Consider the following 21,559-nt stretch of genomic DNA (forward strand, 5'->3'; position numbering starts at 1 on the left):
TTCACTCATTATGATTAATTAACATTTTAAAGTATTTTAAGTATTTCCTAAAAACTCCAGATATCAAGAGTACACAGTTTTCTATGTACATTGCAGGAAATTCTTTCTCAGCTGGGGACATAAGCTGCGATATTTCATTCCAAGCTAAACAGGCTAGTAGTACATATCTAAAATTAGACAAGCACCAGTAGTCGACAGTTTAAAAACAATAGTATGGTACTGCTGTTTTTAAAACTGCACACCAATACGTTTTTACTTTTTCTCATTCTTTCTTCTCTCCCTCTCGATCTTTAAAAATATATATATATTTGCTGCTTTTCATTGCACATTTCAATCTGTATTAAACATTACTTGCTATTTTGTGTCCACAGGTTCACTTATCATTGGGTCAGGGCACCTGGATCGTACCTCGTATAATGTCAGGTGGAAGACCGTTGGACACCTGCAAAAAACGAAGTGTCATCCATTCCGGAAATTCGGATTTGATCACCAACAGAAACTTCATGAAGGAGGCTCAGAACAGACTAGACCACGTGACCAGCGGTATCTGCCCAAGTCTGCCTCCAACGAAGTCAGCATTCATGATCGGAGACACCATTTATGTAAGGCTGGGTGACACATTAACATTATGTCACGTGATATGGGAGTCTTTTAATTTGAGCAACAAAGTCAGTTTTTTTTCAAAATGTCTATTTGCAATGATAGTTACGGATATGAGGAGAAGAAGGCAGGAACTGGAACTATAATAACTGTATTAAACAATTTATCTCCCAACGCCTAATTGAGACAAAGGTACAAAACAGTGCTAGAACTCGGGGAATAAGGAGGTACTCTGCATAAAAGGTGATTTTCTGTAAGTGCTGACACGTCTAACGCAAAGTTAAGGGCAAGGCGATTGGGTATCTTAGTGTTGTGCTCCCAAACCGATCCCACCAACTACTACTAAGTACTCTTATCTCAACATGGCGTTATACAATACAATATGGTTAATATTACACATTGTAAATGTGCTGAAAGTTTTGAGCAGTGTAAATAATTCAACGCTATTGCTTGATTAAAGAGTTAAAATAAAATGCTTTAATCACACATAATATGTTTTTTTTTTTTGTTTTGTTTTTTGTTATATCAAAAAGCAATAATCTGCAGCCTACATTACATTTCAAAACATCTTCATAAAACAGACTGCCTTGATGTCGGGTCAAATAAAAACTTACGGCCACCTTGCAAAAATCGATGGGTGCGATGCTGTTTTCCAGGACGGGACACGAGTGACGGGCCTTGATGCGATTGTTCTATGCACTGGTTATGAGCCGGAGTACTCTTTCCTAGATCAGGATTTGCTACAAGGTAAAAGATTAACTTGACTTAAAATCAGCTGTAGAACAATTATTTTAAAATAGTTAATAATAATAGGCTTTTAAATGTAGCCTACTAAATCTACGAAAATAAAACTAATTTGAGTTACTCGTAAAATGTGTAGATTTGATTAGCGACCAATGCTTTTATTATTTATATTTTCTTGATTTTGATCGTATGACCTGCTCATATGTCTGTTTAAATTCTACAGATTTTGATAAAATGGGACTTTTTAAATTGGTGTTTCCAATCGATGAAGATAAACACACCCTGGGTTTTATCGGAGCTTTTGGTGGTATAGGTGCTACTGGTCCAGTGAGTGAGTTGCAGGTGAAGTCACGTGTATTTAAATTGTTGGATTACTTCTAGGCTCAAAATTACTCAAAAGAAATAAAAAGTTTATCGTAAATTATTAATTAGATCAGTTTGAGAAATCTACAACTAATATACGATCAGTGCCGGCGCCAGGTTATTTAGCGCCCTAGGCAAAACTTATTAAAAGCGCCCCCCCCCCCCCCCGCAATTTTTTTCGTGCCTCCGTATTATCAGAGGCGTAGCGACCCTTCCCCCCCCCCTCAAACTTTCTATCTGCACCCCCCCCCCCCCCTCAAACTTTCGATTTGCACACCCCCCCTCAAACTTTCAATTTGTTTTTCCAACCCATTTTGGCGCCCCCCTACGGTCAGCGCCCTAGGCTACCGCCATAGTTCGCCCTATAGGTAGCACCGGCCCTGTATACGATAAAAGTGATTATTTTCTTACCTTTTGGAGAATTATTTTTATTTTCCTCTATCGTTGGGTAAGTATGCAAATTTTTAAATACCAAAGTGTTTTTAAATATGACCAATGCACATTTGTTTGTCTTTTTTCAGAGTCGATACAGTGCTAAAATATTTGCTGGAAAACTAAGCCTACCTCCCATTGACGTAATGCGTGCAGATGTCCAGTTTTGGACGAACGCTTGTACTCGCAATCGACACAGGAAATATTATCATTTTGTAAGTACAATTGTAAACAATGCTTAGGATTATATTTCGAATCACCAGATAAACTAATTAATTCTGTTGACATTTCAGCTTCCCTGCTCGCTGTTCCAGGACACAATAGCCAAGCTTCTGGGTGTATTCCCTGGTTTCTGGAGACTGCTCATCCTTGACCCAGTTCTGGCCTACAGATGCTGGTATGGTCCTATGTTCTCAGCACAGTATCGTCTGCTTGGACCAGACAGCAACTGGAAGCAAGCACGTGACATCTGTAACACAGCTTATACTGAGGGTTGTCTCTCTTTGAGACATAGTAAACTACCAAAAGAGGGAATCGCAAAATCTAAAGGAAACAAAAGGCGCTATATTGTAGTAGTTTGTTGTCTTCCATTATTGGCATGTGCTGTTTACTTCAACTGTCTTATAAGTTATATAGCAGGGGTTAGGACCTAATGGGTATAATAAGTAAATGCTAAATCGTCTAACATGATATGTGTTGTATATCTTGTGTTTGGTAATCATTCATGACATAGCACCATCTGGGGCGGCTCTCCTTATTGTGACGATGGGCAGGTATGGTGGTCAACAATAAGTTGACGTCACTCATAAACAATCTTCTCTACAACAACTTTTAAATTATGTAGTTATATGTCCAATTAAAAAATGATGAACGTAATTGCAGTTTTTTTTTTTAATGTGTCAATTGGAAATTCAATTCAAGTTATTTTGCCAAATGTTATTGAAGAATAAAACTAAATGACAAGAAAAAAAAAGAAAAAAAATTATATTAAAAGATAAAAAGGGTTCAAGACTATAGGTATGAGATGTATTATCTTTGCCTATTGTTAAATTAAAATTTTTAAAGTTATTCAGATTTAAAATCGTGAAGTCTGATATTGTATATAAATTTAATATATTTTTAAATACTTATAATTGTAATTGTGATGATTACGATCAAATATAGCGGTTTAAGAAAAACTAGACACCAAGCTCCCTCGCAACATAAAAAATATCAGTGTTTAAATAAAAATTAAATAATAAATTGACCATCAACTACAGCTGGTGGAGATCAGGCATGCACTTTTATTAGAAAAGGATTTTTACATAGAAAATATAGTAGACCTACTTTAACAAGTGTCAGCTCCCATGGAAATTTAAGTCCCCCCCCCCCCCCCAAGGGGTGATCCATAAATGACGTCACGCTTTTTTGGACGATTTTTACCTCCCCTTCCCCTCTGTCACACATCGTCACAAAAAACCAGAACCCCCCCCCCCCCTAAAATGACGTCACACCTCAGCCTACAACCCCCCTGTAAAATTGCAGGTTTTTTTTGCAGTTTTTCTTAAAACATTGATATTTTTCCAAAATCTTGTCTGAACTCTCTCACCATAGATGATAGAGTATTTTAATCTTTCTTCTTCTTCTTCGTTCTTAATTATTAGCGTTGAAGTGGATCGAGATTTATCTGCCAGTGGGTTTGAACTCGAGACTGTTCGAATGTATCAACCATGAGCTTTTTGCCGACTCGACCACGCCTCCAACACAATTAAGCGTTACGTGTCAACTGGTTATGCGCCATTGAGGCCATTGCAAGGCAGCAGTTGTTTGATTTTGGAGTTGTCTCTCCTAGAAGAGTGGCTGTCCCCAGCTAACGAGCCTCATCTGCCCGAGGGTTCGAACTCGAGACTTTTCGGTTTAGCAACCATGAGCTTTTACCGACTCGACCACGCCGACCCCTAGTATTTTAATCAATTCCTATTATTATTAAACCCCTTTTCTGAAACGCGAAATAACGAAAAAAAATATGTTTTCTATCATTACTTTTTGTAAATGCAAAAAAGTGACGTCCTCCCACCATCTGAACCCCTCTCCTCCCCCACCGTTACAAAATTACGGACCCCCCCCCCCCCCCCCACGAGTGTGACGTCATTTACGGACGACCCATAATATAGCCTATATATATATATATATATATATATATATATATATATATAAGGCAATATATCGTAAATCAAAGAATAGTAAAGCAAACGTGAAAAAGTTGTAATATAATTCAAACCGGGGCATAATTTCCCCATATGGTCACTAGCCACGTTTTACACTGTGTTGCATCACCGCTTCCCCGCTTCCTACTCAATCGAACTGTAGGCTTAGCCAATGTTTCTCTTTATTTCAAAATAGATCTAGATCTAGATAGATTATTCTATTTAACCAACCTTTGTGGCAGTTTTGGACATAAGATCCATGATGAAACGAAATAAACGTTTTTAGTGTGGTAAACGTTTCCATTATCAGGAAACTCAACGCTGTGTCGAGTCTTTGTTTACCTTTCTTCGGCTTTTCAGCTTCGACTGCTGTTTCATTCAGTCAAGATTTTTGGTAACCTCAGCAGTGTGTCCTACAACAGTGACACTGTGTAGTGTGTAGAGTTGAGGTTAGTAGTTTTTCTCATTTATTGTTTTATGGTTCCATTACTTACAATCAAAGACTACATAGATTAGATCTAGATCTAGTAGTACATAGAATAGACTAGATTAGATCTAGACTAGATCTAGATCTAGAATTCTAGATCTTGTTTATTATAATCTAGATATCTAGATAGTAGATAGATGTCTAGATCTAGATCTAGTAGATAATTATAAGATCTAGAATTATTCTAGATCTAGATCTAGATCTAATCTACTAAATCTAGAAATCTAGACTAAATTCTAGATCTAGATCTCTAGATCTAGAGTAGATTCTAGGCTAATATAGAGTAAGAGTAGTCTAATGATTACTTATTGATTAGGCCTAGAAATCTAGATCTAGAAGTCTAGATCTTATATCTAGATCTAGATCTAGCTAGATTCTATAATAAAAAAGTTTTAAAAAGTTAAGTTGTGACGAGTTTGTGAGACTATCAACTAGAAGTCTATCACTACTACGTCTACTAGGATCTATTACATTATTAATCCCTATTCTACTATTAGAATCTACTATTATTCACTATGCACATCTTACTTAGCTAAAAAGCTAGATTTAGATCTATAGGCCTAATACTATAAGTATAATAATGACTTAGAATCTAGATCTAGTGAAAGTGCCTATAATAAACCTTATGAAAAATATTAGTGAATTTTATTAGCCTACTAAAATTAGCCCTAGGCCTACTTGTTAAATAATTTATTTAGTAATATTTAGCCCAGGGGCGTAGCGAGGGGGGGCGGGGGGTGCGGACCGCACCGGGTGACACCAAGGCAAAAAATAGCAAAATATATAGAGAAAAACTTGAGGGGGGGTGCAAATCAAAAGTTTGAGGGTGGGGGGCAAATCGAAAACTTGAGGGGGGGTGCAAATCGAAAGTTTGAGGGGGGGGGGTGCAAATCGAAAGTTTGAGGGGGGGTGCAAATCAAAAGTTTGAGTGGGGGGAGGTGCAAATCGAAAACTTGAAAGTTTGTCCCCGGGAAGGGTCGCAACGCCTCTGGGGAATGACACCAATTAAATGCCGCACCGGGTGACACCCGACCTCGCTACGCCACTGATTTAGCCTACTTGTAGGCCTATACTATAGTTAATGCTGGTTCATTTTTAAAATAAATATTATGAACAGAAAAAGAATTATAATTCTTAATGTAACCAATCATGTATATTGTATAATGTATGTAATTATCATCTTTTTCTGTTCATGCCCAAGACACATTGGCATGGTGAAGTAGAGTTAATCTAATTCAGTGTCCTCGGCATGTGAATGGATAGTGGAGTCAGCACTATGCCTAGCCGCTTATATTTTCCCTAATGTGAGTTTGGTACGCATCAGAGCTGGGTGTACTCAGGTACATTCCACTTACTTGAACCTAGATTCGAACTCGAGACTTTCAGGTTAGCAGTCTAGTTCTCTACAGATATGCCATGCCGTCCCTTCATGTATGTTATTCCTAGGCCTATAGGGTAGGTTCATAATTTTTTTTATAGCAGATAGGTTGTTATATTTGAATAATTTCAATAAATAAGTACAGCAGTTTAAAACTTTTTTGAAAAAGTTGACTGAATTGGATCGTACAAACTAATTTTTAGTTAACGACACAATTAACCATTTACAATTGCTTATAATAAAGATATAATCTCTTACTATATGATTCCGACATGTTTTTTCAATGAATTATTTTTGTTTTGCTCAAACCAAATTATTTGATATAACATTGTGTGTGTGGGGGGTCAATATGTCCTTTATCTGTGTTATAAACTATTTACATAATCTGTAACATGGATTGATTATAGACAGGTTTTAGATAGGTCAGATGAAGTAGAGTTTTTTATTTTTTCTGTGATCTCTGCCAATAAAGCAAAGTCGACTGCGTCTGCATCATGATCAGCTGACTTAAGCTGAGTTAGGTAGGCTACCCTGTGTGAACTTTGAAACATCCTGATGTCTTCAATGCTTTGGTCTGAACTCTGCTTGGTCAGAAACCAGCTTGTTGCCACTCATTTGTGTTGTCTCCTGCAAGTAGCTAGGCCTAAGTGATTGACGTTAAATTTGGCTGCAACATATAAAAAAATATCTGGCCTGGTAATGATTCTGGTTTTTAAAGGTTGAAAACAGTTTGAATTATAATTCTAAGCCAGTCTGTTTTTAACAGAATAACAAACATGCCTTGCTGACATAGTTGAAATTAATTCTGGTAGGGACTTTGGTAAACATTCTGGTTAGTGTAGTGACTTTAAGAAGTTGGAAATATTTCTTATATGAATCAGACCCAATTTATAAGCTTGAAGAGCGGGTTCCAAATGTTGGTTGCCAGAAAGCATATTTTTCAACCAAAATTGAATATTTTATAACATTTGTGAAATAAGTACAAGTTATATTAAGGCTAGAAATAGACAAATAATTACTGGTATTAATATAATAGTAAGTTAGCAAACACTTATTTTAGTAGAGTCATGGTGTTGTGGTGATAGGGGATGTTATATCATTTAATATAAATATAATACTAGGGTAAACACCATTGACCAGTATTGTGTATTTATCATGGAAAACAATTGTTCTGACTTTCATTGTTTCACTCTCCCTGGTCATTCCGGTTGACTTTAAGGAGGGGTTGAGGGCGGTTTTTTAAATATTTGAATTGACAAATTAGTTCAACCGCTTATATTTAATACACAAATTTGAAAATGATAAATCGATGATTCCCAAAAAGCTTTACGTTTTAAAAATGTAATTATAATTTTATTGCTTGACATGTTTTTAAAAGATTTTTTAAAAATTTAGTATGATTACATAGACTTTTCAAGTCTATTGCATACATTGTGTTATGATTTTAAGTATCACAATCAACTAGGGTGTGTGTATCTCTTCCTAAACATTCAGATTGTCCCCCTTGAACTACCCCAAGCACCGTTCTGACGTTAATTTACTCGAGGATCAATCTTTTGCTAATTAGCTTCAGACTGTCTTAATATCCCCCCCCCCCCCCTCCCGTCGTTTTATTAAGGTGAGATTTCCCAGTCCACCTTAGTTTTGCTCTAAATATTTCTTTTAGGTCTATGTCAGAGTAAATTTTAGAATAAAATCTCATTTCTTAAAAACCAAACAATCGATCTATAAATAGCCGTTGCTACAAGTTTATTTTCGTCTTCTAATTAAATTACGTATGATTGCTTTGTTTGCTGTAGGTGTTTGATTGGTGGTATTAAATGTTTTCGCCAGTGTTTGCCCTGCTCTCTAAACTAACTTACACTCTCTAAATAAATGTGTATCAGATTCTTGTATGTTTTGTTTACATGTTTAACGTGTTATTTTATGATGAAAACTGTAATACTAAAGCGAACTGACGCTGTAAATTACCTACAAGTCTGAGGCAAAGCAAAACATGCTTGTTTGTTAGAAATCTAAAACTCTACGGAAATTTTAGTTGCGGTACCCCTCTCGAAGTTTTAAGCTGCCCCTCCTCTTCACCACCTCCCCCCCCCCCCCCCGGAATAAATATCTGAAAGAAACCCTGCAAGCTACGCCACTACGTCTAAGCTATACTATGGTCTTAAACAAACTCCACTTATGATTTGTTTAAAATAGTTTCAACCGTCGCTACATTATTTAGCTAGATCTGGCTCTAAAGTCTGATTTCTACACGACTCACCAAGCACCTTTTTTTCTTTCTACTAATACACGAATGTTTCACTACGGATGTACCCGCCAACCTCAACTGACGAATGCATGCTGTCGACACATGACACGTCCTACCATAGCCTATCTAACGCAAACCCTTAGCGCCTTCGCCATTCAACACACATACATGTCGGCGCAAGCTATATATTTTTTTTAATGAGGTTTGCCAGGTTTAATTAGTATTTAATGCGTTGTTTAAACCTGCACACGGCTGTGTTCTTTCATTACATGATACATATCTCCAAGTATCGAGTTCTATTCAATCGTGTGTATTGAAGCGTGTTGGTGTTTAATGCAATCTGGACATGTGCTGATTTTAATTTATTTTTAGAGTGTTAATGTAACAACCTACTTTGTTTCAGTTTCATTGTTGAAAATGGAAAAGTTGAAAGAGGAGAAACAAGAGGATCCACAGATAGACCCCAAAGATGGTAAAACATTTTAAAATGTATTATTTGTTTCGTTTGTATTTTGATATTTAGATTGTTACATTTTGTATTTGTCCTAAAGCTGGGAGGCGGCGGGTCTTAAAGGGAAATAACTTCCCAAAAACATTATATTAAGCAATTTTAACCATTAAAATCGTAAACAATAGTAGCAGGCCGAAGAATGGTTTAATGATAGAAATGTGAAACCAAAAAAGAATTTTTTTTTTTTTTGTAAACTCGAAAACTTCAGCGGCGTCTAAAATTAATTTGTTGACTTTGTAAAAGTATTTATTGAAACAATGCGCAATTAAAAAGGAAATATAATAAAAGCTTTATTTTCAACATGTGCGCGCTAGTTAGTGTCGTCTCGTTAGTAGTGATATATTTGGTGACCTTCTTTAACTCTATTCATCTTATCCCGACCCTTAAACCCAGTTTCCCCGCAAGTAAATAAGTAGCTGGTAATCTGGACATGACGTCATGTCGTCAGCTGTTCTAGCTAAGAAAAAATCGTGTCCTCGATACAGCATTTCTAATTCTATATCGTCTGCCAGGGAAAAAAAATCTGTTCATTTACCGGCGACGGAGACTGCGTAGTTCGAAAGCTAATCACTCTCTGCTGTAAAAAAAAATACTTTATGATTTGCGCAGGTTTCGTTTTTAAATTGTCAGGGTCGTGTGCACGATCCATTACAGGGTCAACACGTCTGCTGTGGTTGGCTTGAGGCATGTAGCGGTAAACATTGCACGTCGTGCACACTGTACTCTGACAAGCCGAAATACGCGTGGTTTAATGGATGGCTACATGGAAATATCCCGAGATTCACTATATCTCTTTCTCTCCATCCCAACTCCAGAGGCGTAGCGACCCTTCCCGGCGCCCGGGGACATACTTACAATTTTGCGCCTCCCTCAACTTTTCGATTTGCACCTCCATCCTCAAACTTCCGATTTGCACCCCCCTTCAAACTTCCGAGTTGCACCCCCCCCCCCTCCCAAACTGCAAAAAGGCAGCAAAAATGACATTTTAATTTGTTTTTACAACCCATTTTGGCGCCCCCTAAGGTCGGCGCCCGGGGACTTATGTTCTCCCCTGCCCCCCATCGCTACGCCTCTGCCCAACTCACTACAGATTTAGCCACTCCATTCATACACGGATGAACTTATGACAAGATGTGTTACGTATGTTTAAGGCGTTCAGTCTCGTATAGTTGTCATAGTAACACTTGTTGCATGCTACAACAGAACGAACATCTCTGAACTATGGATTTTTTTTTTAGGGAGGGGGGGGGGGGTGGACTTTCTTTTTCTAGAAGAAATGAGCACTTTGTCAACGTATTGGTTTAGGTAAACAATAAACACTTGGCCGGATGCGAGTTAGATCCGTCATGTTGGGAGCTGTGAAGTGTATCTCTCGATCTAGATCTCCACTTGTTTTTGTAGCTCTGCTTTATACACGGCTATCCACACTAAATATATATATGCATTGGGCCTTCACCTGCCAAGTCAACGTTATTGTAGCTGATCAAAACGGTCTGATGTGGAAATTTTTTTTTCTATACAGAAGCAAACACTATACCCATACACCTCACTCGTGTATGTGTGTGGCCAACAAAAAGCTGACAGCCCCCAGTACTATCTTGTGCTGAAAATAATTCTTTTAGATCTAATTGGTCGCTGTATGTTGCACATCAAACAAATATAGAAGTTAATTTGTTAGCTGATTTTGAAAACCACATATTTTTTTATCTGTTCATTTGTCATAAATCTTGCTGTGATATTAAAATATCTCTAAAAAGTAGCCCCCCCCCCCCTTTTTTTTTTGCTTTATGGAGTAGGCAAAGTAGAGTTATTTTGTTATGTGAGCTCAGCATACGAAGGGATAGCCCAGCTGCATTTATTTTCCGAGTTTGGGATCCGAACCCGAGATTTTTGAGTTAGCAGTCATGCACTCTACCATGCAGCCGCACAACCCATTGTAAAACACATGGTTATTAAAGTAAAGCTACCCTCTCAGACCTAATGATCCATAGGGCAGATGAATTACAGTTCACATGTTTCTTGAGCTCTGCATATGAAGGGATTGTGTGGTCAGCACTATGCCCAGCTGCCTTTACTAAAATGAGTCTGGTAGATGGAGTACAATCTACAGTCATGAGTTTGGACCAATATCTGAACTTGAGACATTCAGGCTAGTAGCTAAACGCTATACCACTCCATTACACCCTTGAATTACCATCTATAACATTTGATAATAAACCTATGATATTTTGCTTAAAGAGTAACTATGACATGTTATTGAAAACCTACTTACCTTGTACTTTCCTGTCCAGTACCATTCTGGTTGTCAGCCAGACTGGCCCTAGCAGTCATAGGTTTCTTTGGTTTCATCAACGTGTACGCCGTCAGGGTCAACCTGAGTATGGCCATAGTCTGCATGGTCAGCCGCAACACCTCAGTCAGTCTAATGAACAGCACCTCGTCAGATTCTGAGTGTGTTGCCTCACACAACAGCACAAGGGAGGATGATGATTTGGTAACTATAAATTGATTATGTAAATTAAATATATTAACATAATATTTTGAGAAACATGGGCATACATGTTTCCAGCACATTCAGGTGTTGTGTAGTACTAAGGTGATGTCTTGGTTGTAGGTTTTGTACTTTAAGTACTATTTATTAATTTTAAATACTATTTATTAGGTATTTTTAATCATTGTTTATTGTAAATCACTGTAATTATCAATGTTTAGTAAAATTATTGACTTATTTAGTTACTGAATATCTTGTAGCTGAGCGTAGATAGAATTTTTAAATACTAAACATCAATAAATGGTACATTAAATAATTATCGCATAACAGGTTTTTTAAAGTAATTATTATTTTAACTATTTAATATTTTATTGCTAAGCATTATGTTGCTGAGTACTTTATATTCTGTAATTTAATTACTGGATTTTAAATATTAATTTTTAGGTCCTAACGATCATTGTATATTTCAGGGTGGGACTCTAGACTGGACTAAAACCCTTCAAGGGACAATACTGGGGTCTTTCTTCTGGGGCTACCTTGTGGGTCAGATCCCAGCAGGTTGGCTGGCCACGAGGTTTGGTGGCAAATGGATCTTTGGGGTCACCATGTTGATCTCGTCCATCTGCACCCTGCTGACCCCTGTCCTGGCCCAGGCTAGCGAGTACGCCCTCATCTTTGTACGTGTTGTCTTGGGTGTTGTCACGGTGAGTATCTTATGTTACAATATCTCATTTCATTATGTTGTGTTGTCACGGTGAGTATCTTGTTATGTTACAATATCTCATTTCATTATGTTGTGTTGTCACGGTGAGTATCTTGTTACGTTACAATATCTCATTTCATTATGTTGTGTTGTCATGGTGAGTTTCTTGTTATGTTACAATATCTCATTTCATTATGTTGTGTTGTCACGGTGAGTATCTTGTTATGTTACAATATCTCATTTCATTATGTTGTGTTGTCATGGTGAGTTTCTTGTTATGTTACAATATCTCATTTCATTATGTTGTGTTGTCACGGTGAGTATCTTGTTATGTTACAATATCTCATTTCATTATGTTGTGTTGTCATGGTGAGTTTCTTGTTATGTTACAATATCTCATTTCATTATGTTGTGTTGTCACGGTGAGTATCTTGTTATGTTACAATATCTCATTTCATTATGTTGTGTTGTCACGGTGAGTATCTCGTTACGTTACAATATCTCATTTCATTATGTTGTGTTGTCACGGTGAGTATCTTGTTATGTTACAATATCTCATTTCATTATGTTGTGTTGTCACGGTGAGTACTCGTTACGTTACGATATCTCATTTCATTATGTTGTGTTGTCACGGTGAGTATCTTGTTACGTTACAATATCTCATTTCATTATGTTGTGTTGTCACGGTGAGTACTCATTACGTTACAATATCTCATTTCATTATGTTGTGTTGTCACAGTGAGTATCTTGTTACGTTACAATATCTCATTTCATTATGTTGTGTTGTCACGGTGAGTATCTTGTTACGTTACAATATCTCATTTCATTATGTTGTGTTGTCACGGTGAGTATCTTGTTATGTTACAATATCTCATTTCATTATGTTGTGTTGTCATGGTGAGTTTCTTGTTATGTTACAATATCTCATTTCATTATGTTGTGTTGTCACGGTGAGTATCTTGTTATGTTACAATATCTCATTTCATTATGTTGTGTTGTCACGGTGAGTACTCGTTACGTTACGATATCTCATTTCATTATGTTGTGTTGTCACGGTGAGTATCTTGTTACGTTACAATATCTCATTTCATTATGTTGTGTTGTCACGGTGAGTACTCATTACGTTACAATATCTCATTTCATTATGTTGTGTTGTCACAGTGAGTATCTTGTTACGTTACAATATCTCATTTCATTATGTTGTGTTGTCACGGTGAGTATCTTGTTACGTTACAATATCTCATTTCATTATGTTGTGTTGTTACGGTGAGTATCTCATTACGTTACAATATCTCATTTCATTATGTTGTGTTGTCACGGTGAGTATCTTGTTACGTTACAATATCTCATTTCATTATGTTGTGTTGTCACGGTGAGTATCTTGTTACGTTACAATATCTCATTTCATTATGTTGTGTTGTCACGGTGAGTACTCGTTACGTTACGATATCTCATTTCATTATGTTGTGTTGTCACGGTGAGTATCTTGTTACGTTACAATATCTCATTTCATTATGTTGTGTTGTCACGGTGAGTACTCATTACGTTACAATATCTCATTTCATTATGTTGTGTTGTCACAGTGAGTATCTTGTTACGTTACAATATCTCATTTCATTATGTTGTGTTGTCACGGTGAGTATCTTGTTACGTTACAATATCTCATTTCATTATGTTGTGTTGTTACGGTGAGTATCTCATTACGTTACAATATCTCATTTCATTATGTTGTGTTGTCACACTGAGTATCTTGTTACGTTACAATATCTCATTTCATTATGTTGTGTTGTCACACTGAGTATCTTGTTACGTTACAATATCTCATTTCATTATGTTGTGTTGTCACGGTGAGTATCTCGTTACGTTACAATATCTCATTTCATTATGTTGTGTTGTCACGGTGAGTATCTTGTTACGTTACAATATCTCATTTCATTATGTTGTGATCTGTGTATATCTTAGCTTGAGGTCTGGGTGTCTATCTAAACATATGTGCAGTTCCCATAACCCAGTTAACCACCTTGACGGTCACAAATTTTTTGGTCCACATATGTCTGATCCTACTGTCTCATTTAATTAATTGGGATCAGTCATGTTATTTTGACCTACTAGTGAACCTATCACTAATTGATGGACTTTATTTCTGATTAAAGAAGAATTTTATTTTTATATCTCCCTACCAACACTCTTCATTTAAAAAGTTACAAATAGTAAATAATAAATGTATTAGATATACATAAATCTCATGCTTAAGGGGGTGGGCCATTAGTGATGTCACACTCATGGTGAAGGGAAGGGGGACTTGTGTCACAAAGGGGGGAGGGGGGGTTGAAGGAAGTGTGAAGTCAAACTGTAGTATGTTAAACTGTAATTTTTTAAACTGAATTTTGCATTTTGAATATTATGTTTGGTATATTGTTTGTAAAATAAAATATGTGTCCCTTATCTTAACCCAACCCACTTAATAAAGTAGATAGAATGTGCGCTATTTGAAAAACAAAACCTCTGCTGGGGTGTGTGTGTTCGGCTGAGTGACATTATTTTAAGGAATTTCTATTTTATACAGCAATTATTGTAGTATTGGGGTAGTTTGTTTTGTTCTAATAGTATGACTTTTTTTATAACCCACATGATCTTTGACCTCAGGGTATGACCTTTCCAGCTATGCATACAATCTGGGGCAAGTGGGCTCCACCTCTAGAGAGAACAAAGCTAATTACCTTCACCTATGCAGGTAAGAACAGCTGATATTTGTGTGGGTCAGCAAGTGGGACATTGGCCAGATCATTTTGTACTGAATGCTGTTTTCTGTTGGGAGTTGTTGAAAGGATAAGCCTGAAATGCATAATTGTGTGAAATAAATGTTTTGTTGTAAACATGAGTCTACAGCAACACAGATATATTTATTATGACAAGAGAATGTTGAAACTAATAGTTTCGCTGTCTGTGTATCTATCTGTCTGACAAGAACGCTGTAGAGAAAACACAAGCAAAATAAAAACATGCATAGTAAAACGGAAACGAAACATAACGTCAAATTGAGTATATAGCAAAAAATTGTCTCAAGCCGGGAAAGTGCATAGAATAGTATGACGTCATTGATTCTTGAGTAAACATTGAATTAAAAAGCCAATTTTGTTTAATCTTAAAAGTGGCTTGCGTGCAGAGTTTCTTTCATGCAATTTTTCGGGTAGGGGCGAAGCCCCACCTCAGCGTAAGAACGAATCTTATAAGCGTTTTGCGTGTAGAGTTTCTTCCGTGCAATTCTTCGGGTAGTGGCTAAGCGCGACACCAGTGTTTCTTTCAGACTTTTTCCTCCCCAGAGGGGGAACTTTTTCTAATCTAAAAAGTGTTTTGCGTGCACAGTTTTTTCATGCATCTCTTCCGGTAGGAGCGAAGCCCCGCCCAGGTTCTTCCTTTAGTTTATATGATCTACAAATGCGACCAGTGTTTCTTTCAGACTTTTTCCTCCCCGGAGAGTGGTGGGGGTACTTGAAATTTTCGGGGGTGGGTGTGGAATTTCTGGGAGGGGGCGGACACTGGAAAAAGTATATAATTATGTTTCGTTGAATGGGACGGGGGGTGTGTGTGGGGGGGGGGGGAGGCGGAGCCCCCTAATCCCAAGTAGAGTTGCCTGAAAGAAACTCTAAATGCTATTTTTGTCATGAATGAGATTACGTGCATGGTTTAGGGATATGCCTATCACTCTATTTTGTATAAATGCGCGATAACTACGTGTAGATCAAGCTTAAATCCGATTAAAATCTCGATTCTTGATAAAAATCCGTTTTCAATGTCATTTTTCATTTCATATTCAATTTGAGGTAAAGGTGGTTGCGTTTTTTTTTTGTTTAAAGAAAAGAGACAACACTATCAACCTAGCGCCCGTTGTATCCTTCCTCAACGGGCCATTTTTCTCGTAAATCTAATGTTGGTAATGAGTAATTTTTTGAAAGTGTAATGTAAGAGTTGAAAATGGAATAAGTTGAATCAATTACATTAAATTTTTAGTCAAGAATAGAATGTTGCTGTATAAACACACATTTAAATAAATGTAATGTTTAGAATTGTAGCTAGTGGATGAAATAAAAGAAAAATATTTAGATGTAAATTCATATATGTTGAGAAAAGTAAACTTTGAAACACTTAACTTACATAAATCAAATTAAAATGTTCAAAGAAAGTAATTTTTAAATTATATAATTTGTTTTTTATCGTAAAACATTTATTGTCTACAAGCTGTTTTATTTATGTTGCTATTTATGCTCTTTTATGAAATTTATTCACTGACTTAACTGAATTGACTTCTTATTATGTTATTCCAGTTTATTCATGATAACTGTCTTATGTCATGATGTCAACTTATTGCTGTAATCTCATGTCATGCGGTCAACTTGTTGCTGTAATCTCATGTCATGTGGTCAACATATTGCTGTAATCTCATGTCATGTGGTCAACTTGTTGCTGTAATCTCATGTCATGTGGTCAACTTGTTGCTGTAATCTCATGTCATGTGGTCAACATATTGCTGTAATCTCATGTCATGTGGTCAACTTGTTGCTGTAATCTCATGTCATGTGGTCAACTTATTGCTGTAATCTAATGTCATGTGGTCAACTTGTTGCTGTAATCTCATGTCATGATGTCAACTTATTGCTGTAATCTCATGTCATGATGTCAACTTATTGCTGTAATCTCATGTCATGATGTCAACTTATTGCTGTAATCTTATGTCATGATGTCAACTTATTGCTGTAATCTCATGTCATGATGTCAACTTATTGCTGTAATCTCATGTCATGTGGTCAACTTATTGCTGTAATCTCATGTCATGTGGTTAATTTACTGCTGTAATCTCATCATGTCATGTGGTCAACTTATTGCTGTAATCTCATGTCATGTGGTTAATTTACTGCTGTAATCTAATGTCATGATGTGGTCAAGTGATCTAACAGAACATCTTATTTTCAGGAGCACAGGTTGGCATAGTGGTCACCTTCCCCCTCTCTGGTTACTTGTGTAAATATGGCTTTGCTGGAGGTTGGCCCTCTGTGTTCTATGTCACAGGTAGTCAATATGTTTTTATTTGGTGAATCAAATTTTAAGGGGATCTGCGCGGCAAAAAAATCACAAAATTTCTTCTTTTTCGTCATGATGGGTTTCTTTTGGATACCGTGTCCATTTTTGTATTATGAAATAATAACTTTAAAGAGAAAAAAATTGTGTGTTTAAATTACCATTTTTATGACCCTATTAATTGAATAATAATCAATTTTTCCCAATCCTACAAGCTCTCTATGAAAAGTTTTATATTATATCTGTCATCATATTGTATTTGGCATCATTGGAAAGCTGGATTTCTTCTTTATTTGATAATCTTAATTTTCATCATCTCGGAAACACGCAAAGCTTACAATCGGCTTTGCAGATATGGTATTTTTGTGACCTACTTTTCGTTACTTTTGGCTGTTTTTCTCAGTTTGCAGGTTTTTAACACTAAAAAGCCTTCTACTTTTTTATTTATTAAACAATTCCCACCATATTTTCAGTAATTATCCTTCATACAAAAATACAAATTTTTTGCTGTTTAATACTTACTTTTATGTGCCAAACATGATAAAGGTATTCAAAAGGCTTAGATCAGGGGTCGGCAACCGAGCCGCATGCGGCTCTTTTGATATCAAGATGCGGCTCTCCATCTCCTTGAACAAATACTAATAATCTTAATAAAAAATAAAATATTTTAAATAAAAATAAATGTTAGTGGCTCTTTAAAACCAGGGAAATTTTGAAAATTGTAACTTTTGGCTCTTCCGCTTCAAAAGGTTGCCACCCCTGGCTTAGATCTTAAATTGTAAAAAATAATGGGCTTCTCCCCCCCAATGTGATTAAAAATACCATTTCATTTTTTTCCATAAATCTTTGTGATTTTGGTTATTTAAATATTGTTTGAATAAAACACATTTCTCATTTGTAAACATCATTTTCTTGAGGATTCTATAAACTAATTAACTAGTTTTATGTTTCATAATTGTCTGCTTGAAACTCAGCATATAGATTGGTACCCTATCAAAAAATTTTATTTTAAAATTACCTTCCTAGATTTTTGTGTTAACTTGTTAAAATTGCCTCCCTTGGTTAGATGCCTCTTGTTTTGTATTAACTATTGTTAAAATTGCTTCCCTTGATTAGATGCCTCTCGTGTTGTATAATTTGTTGTTAAAATTGCTTCCCTTGATTAGGTGTGTGCTGTTTTGTCTGGACCATTGTGTGGATTTTGCTGGTGTCTGATGACCCGCTTGACCACAAGCGTATCAGTGAGGTAGAGAGAGATTACATCACACGCTCACTCAAATCTTGTGCTGTCACCAAGAAGGTTTGTGTGGATTAACTGCAGACCCCTGATATCATATGCAGTTTAATCCTGTCACCACTATACTCCTACCATACCACTTGATATGTTTCTAACTCTTGTTTAATGTCTCCAGTCTTTCAAAGTGCCGTGGTTAAAGATAGTTACATCCCTGCCAGTGTGGGCCATCATTGTGGCCAATGTTACATCGGACTGGGGAGCCTACACGCTGCTCACCAACATCCCCACATACATCAATGAAGTGCTCAAGTTTGACATCACAGATGTGAGTTGAGACAGACATCTAGACTTGTAGGCTGATATGGCAAGCAGGCAACCTAACTTCACCCAACCCAACTGTACTTAACCCAACCTAACCCAACCAACATCACTCAAAACACCCTAATTTAACCAAACCTTACTTAACCCAATCTAATCAGCCTCACTTAACCTACCCTTATTTAACCCAACTTAACCTAACCTAAATTAACCTACCCTTACCAAACAAACCTTACTTAACCCACCCACACTTACTGCTACCTAAACCCCCCCCCCCCCCCCCCCCCCCCCACACACACACACACATACTTAACTGTACCTAAATAATCCCCCTTCAGTTTAATCCTTCAGTTTAAACCTACCCTCACTAAATTCACCCTACCAATCTACCATGGATGAACAACTGTAGCAAGAAAACAAATGAAATTATGCCTTTATTAAATATCCAATTGTTTTTATTTCCCCCTCAGAATGGAGCGGTGTCAGCCTTGCCATATATTCTGTTCTGGCTGGTGATCAACATAGGGGGATGGGTGGCAGATCTCATACGTGACAAGCACGTACTGTCTACCGGTGTCACAAGGAAGGTCTTCACTGCCTTGGGTAAAGATATTACGTCTACACTTCATATTTTGTATGTGCATTTGATGTTCTCTGTGTTGTGGTCTTGTAAACAGCTAACATTAGGATTATAATATGTATAGAGAGTCTGTGAAAAGGAATGTCAAATATTTTTAGTCAAGTAATCTGTACATTTTATATATTTATTTTTGCTAAAATTGAAAACTGACCTAGAGTGTAATTGCTGTAATAACAGAACGATACGGCATATCATTTTTACTTTATGAAGAATCTTGAGTATGTCATTTTGCATGATAAAGTAAAAGTGTTTGAATTACCCATTAATTTTTTATATGCATAGGTGTGAACAAACTTTACCTCTTATAAGTGCATGGCTGGATTTATTTTCAATTATGTGTGGGAATTAAGAAAAAATAATTGTTTCATGTTTTGATGGTTCAACTTTTCCATCTGCAGGTAAACTCCTCCCTGCGGTCATGCTCGTTGGCCTGGGGTATGTCAGCTGCTCCCAGCCCACCCTGGCCATAATCCTGCTGGTGCTGTCCGTGTCACTGACTGGCATTCAGTACAGCGGCTTCCTGGTCAACCATGTGGACATTGCTCCGGCATTTGCTGGCATCTTGTTTGGGATCAGTAACTCTCTAGCTGCTGTGACTGGATTTATCTCCCCTGTCATTGTTGGGGTCATCACAAATGAGGTGAGGCTCCGCTATCTGTTATTTACATACCTTTTAATGAAGAATTTCAGTGTCTTTCTATTTAAGCTGTAGTTAATTTATGTACACAACCATTTATCATGAGACTAAGTTGGGCGTACGACTTCTAACCTAAAAGTCATTCAAATGTCCCAGTCCACCCAGTTCTGTTGAGTACCTGACTTGTGTTAGGGAAAATTAAGGTGGCTGGGCATAGTACTGCACCAATTCACAGAAACACATGAACTCCACTTCACCTGCCCCATAGATCTGCAGGTTCAAAAGCTTTGTAACATTTTTACAGCCATTTGTTACATTTGTAGTGTTCAACGTCCATAGAACGTATATGAAGACCATAGTTGTCACAGTTTTCTCCTTTGAGAAAAATGAGATTTTGTGTTTCAGATCATTTGCTGTTTGTATGTGGCATGATTTTAAAATCCAAAATATTGAGGGGATCAAGGTGGTTTTACGCTTGTGTATTGTTTAATGTGATAAATACACTCTAGGTACTAGATGAATTTGGCACTAACTCAAAAATTTAAAAAAGTGGACACCTGTGGTTTATTCTGTATTCTCTTCATATGCTTCTTATCTTGACCTAACTATTCCTAATTATATAATCTAAATGTTTTTATTTCTAACAGTACAATAATTAGAGATCCACAACACATTAACTGAGCCAGTGTTTTAAATACTACTATATTTTTATGTCAAATCTAGTTTTAATTTTAAGTATCATTATTTTAATATTTTATTTTTTCTACCAGAAACAAACAAGAGCAGAATGGCAGATTGTGTTCTACATCGCTGCAGCAATCTATTTGTTTGGTGCTGTGTTCTTTATTATCTTTGCTTCTGGAGAGCTCCAACCTTGGTCAAGGGTGGAACAAGGGGAGGATAAATCCCAATTTGAGTTGAATGTTGATGGTGAGGGGGACAAAATGCTGAAGGATGGGAAAGCTCTGGCTTAAACATTTGAACTACTCACTCTGGATATTAAAACATGGAGAACATTACGATTCAGCCCTACAGAATTCTTACTCACCCAGCTAACAATGAATACCCCAAATGTGTTGGCTGATTTAAATTTTCCTGATCACAAAGATCATTCAACTGTACCTTTATTTTTGTTAAACACAGGGTATATTCTAGAAAATAATTACCTGAATTTTTAAAATGGACAATGAAATTAGGCATTAAGTTTTGATGTTTATATTATTTTAACTTATCTCTGATACTGTTTCTGTAATACTTAAATTATTGGATGTTTATTTTATTCTTTTGTATATATTTTTAAAATAATTTAGTTTTTATGTAGCTTTACCATAGTTGTTTAAAATGATTTGTTTTACTCATTTATAAATGATTGTATCTATGTATTTTGTAGGATACTCATCATTTTTGAGAGTCAATTTCATTATAGTAATGTTATACTGCATATACATATTTTTGTAAATTTTTCCCCAATAGTTTTGTTCTACAATTCTTAAGTATCTTAAGAA

General features: G+C 36.5%; 2 protein-coding genes across 2 annotated transcripts; both read left to right on the forward strand.

The window, feature by feature from the left end:
- The first annotated feature begins 374 nt into the window (after nucleotides 1-374).
- On the forward strand, nucleotides 375-2,802 carry LOC131935960 (flavin-containing monooxygenase 5-like). Its single transcript, XM_059292716.1, has 5 exons — nucleotides 375-602; nucleotides 1,182-1,347; nucleotides 1,568-1,686; nucleotides 2,229-2,354; nucleotides 2,433-2,802. The coding sequence occupies exons 1-5, from the start codon at nucleotides 417-419 to the stop codon at nucleotides 2,790-2,792; spliced, it is 957 nt and encodes a 318-aa protein (XP_059148699.1). The 5' UTR covers nucleotides 375-416; the 3' UTR covers nucleotides 2,793-2,802.
- Nucleotides 2,803-4,524: 1,722 nt separating this feature from the next.
- On the forward strand, nucleotides 4,525-21,400 carry LOC131936012 (putative transporter slc-17.2). The gene is made up of 11 exons (XM_059292803.1): nucleotides 4,525-4,774; nucleotides 8,845-8,913; nucleotides 11,244-11,446; nucleotides 11,914-12,147; nucleotides 14,793-14,880; nucleotides 17,118-17,213; nucleotides 18,389-18,522; nucleotides 18,635-18,784; nucleotides 19,248-19,380; nucleotides 19,816-20,057; nucleotides 20,825-21,400. Exons 2-11 carry the CDS (start codon nucleotides 8,859-8,861, stop codon nucleotides 21,026-21,028), a joined length of 1,539 nt encoding a protein of 512 aa, XP_059148786.1. The 5' UTR covers nucleotides 4,525-4,774; nucleotides 8,845-8,858; the 3' UTR covers nucleotides 21,029-21,400.
- The last annotated feature ends 159 nt before the right edge of the window (nucleotides 21,401-21,559 follow it).

Source organism: Physella acuta, unplaced genomic scaffold, assembly GCF_028476545.2.
Source record: "Physella acuta isolate Inbredline_101_S28 unplaced genomic scaffold, ASM2847654v3 ptg000164l, whole genome shotgun sequence".
Lineage (NCBI taxonomy): Eukaryota > Metazoa > Mollusca > Gastropoda > Physidae > Physella > Physella acuta.

Bases quoted from the DNA above. Each gene is read 5' to 3' on its own strand.
- LOC131935960 (XM_059292716.1), top strand. From the start codon at position 417: ATGTCAGGTGGAAGACCGTTGGACACCTGCAAAAAACGAAGTGTCATC. The intron at 603-1,181 runs GTAAGGCTGGGT...TTCATAAAACAG, and splicing joins TGATCGGAGACACCATTTAT to ACTGCCTTGATGTCGGGTCA. The intron at 1,348-1,567 runs GTAAAAGATTAA...TAAATTCTACAG, and splicing joins AGATCAGGATTTGCTACAAG to ATTTTGATAAAATGGGACTT.
- LOC131936012 (XM_059292803.1), top strand. From the start codon at position 8,859: ATGGAAAAGTTGAAAGAGGAGAAACAAGAGGATCCACAGATAGACCCC. The intron at 8,914-11,243 runs GTAAAACATTTT...TTTCCTGTCCAG, and splicing joins ACAGATAGACCCCAAAGATG to TACCATTCTGGTTGTCAGCC. The intron at 17,214-18,388 runs GTAGTCAATATG...TCCCTTGATTAG, and splicing joins CTCTGTGTTCTATGTCACAG to GTGTGTGCTGTTTTGTCTGG.